This window comes from Wasmannia auropunctata, unplaced genomic scaffold (assembly GCF_000956235.1).
Source record: "Wasmannia auropunctata unplaced genomic scaffold, wasmannia.A_1.0 LD333548.1, whole genome shotgun sequence".
Classification (NCBI taxonomy): Eukaryota; Metazoa; Arthropoda; class Insecta; order Hymenoptera; family Formicidae; genus Wasmannia; species Wasmannia auropunctata.
The window spans coordinates 1-1,067 of NW_012029342.1; the positions used below are offsets into that span (position 1 = coordinate 1).

At 30.2% G+C, this 1,067-nt stretch overlaps 1 protein-coding gene across 1 annotated transcript; it reads right to left on the minus strand.

Moving 5' to 3' along the window:
* Window positions 1-150: 150 nt before the first annotated feature.
* On the minus strand, window positions 151-959 carry LOC105459818. Its single transcript, XM_011706113.1, has 2 exons — window positions 647-959; window positions 151-389 (listed from the first exon to the last, which is right to left on the minus strand). The coding sequence occupies exons 1-2, from the start codon at window positions 923-925 to the stop codon at window positions 282-284; spliced, it is 387 nt and encodes a 128-aa protein (XP_011704415.1). The 5' UTR covers window positions 926-959; the 3' UTR covers window positions 151-281.
* Between the last annotated feature and the right edge of the window lie 108 nt (window positions 960-1,067).

A 1,067-nucleotide genomic window follows, 5' to 3' on the forward strand; every position in this document is an offset into this window, starting at 1 on the left:
AAACTAAATAAAAGAATAATAATAATTAATATCACATTTAAAAACTGAAAAAATAATTGTAATTCAATCACATCTTAAAATAAAATAAAAAATAATTAATATCACAATCTTAAGATTAATGGAAAAATAATCGTAATTAATATTATATATATTATATATATCTTCATATAAATGAAAAAACAAAGTTAAAAAAGTTATGAACACAATAACTTCTAACTGTAACTAATCTCTAATCTTAAATGTGTCAAACGGCGCTAAGTCTTAATATCAATCAAATTCAATTACTGCGTTTCATAATTAAACTTGTGTACTTTCGTATTTGGTTCCTTACTTTCTGTCAAAGGAGATTGGATAGTTGCAAAAGTAGAAGAATGTCCTGCAAGATTAAACTGTAAAAAAAAAGTTAAAAATTTTTTACACTTATTTTGTGTACATGGTTGCGCGCGGCGCGCGTGTGTGTGGTGTGTGTGTGTGTGTCTGTGTGTGTGTGTCTGTGTGTGTGTGTGTGTGTGTGTATGTGTGTGTGTGTGTGTGTGTGTGTGTGTGTACTCACCGGAATAAGTGTTAATGGTTTCAAGATACTTTGTGGAACAAGCAGATATTTGTGGTCTGATTGTACTCTGCAGACTTTTAGTAAATGACTCACCGGAATAAGTGTTAATGGCTTCAAGGTACTTTGTGTGGAACGAGCAGATATTTGTGGTCTGACTGTACTTTGCAGACTTTTAGTAAATGCATCCAGAATCATGCTTGTTTGCTCTCTTTGAAATTCTCGCTCCTTTGTTAATTCCTCTTGTTCCCATTTCCTTTGCTCCATCATTTCGTTATGAAACATTTCTTTTTGGAATTCCATCTGTTTGTTCGCGATACTGTTAAATAAATCTTTTTGATTTTCCAACCACTTATCATTATGACTCTGCAACATGATTTCATAGCTTCTTCTTCCTAAATATAAAATTTTTATACATCTCTACATATGTAAATTAATATCTATATTTCCTATGTATAATAATTATTAATTATTTGTAAAATAAATTTTAAAATATACACTAAGATCGGAAGAGCAC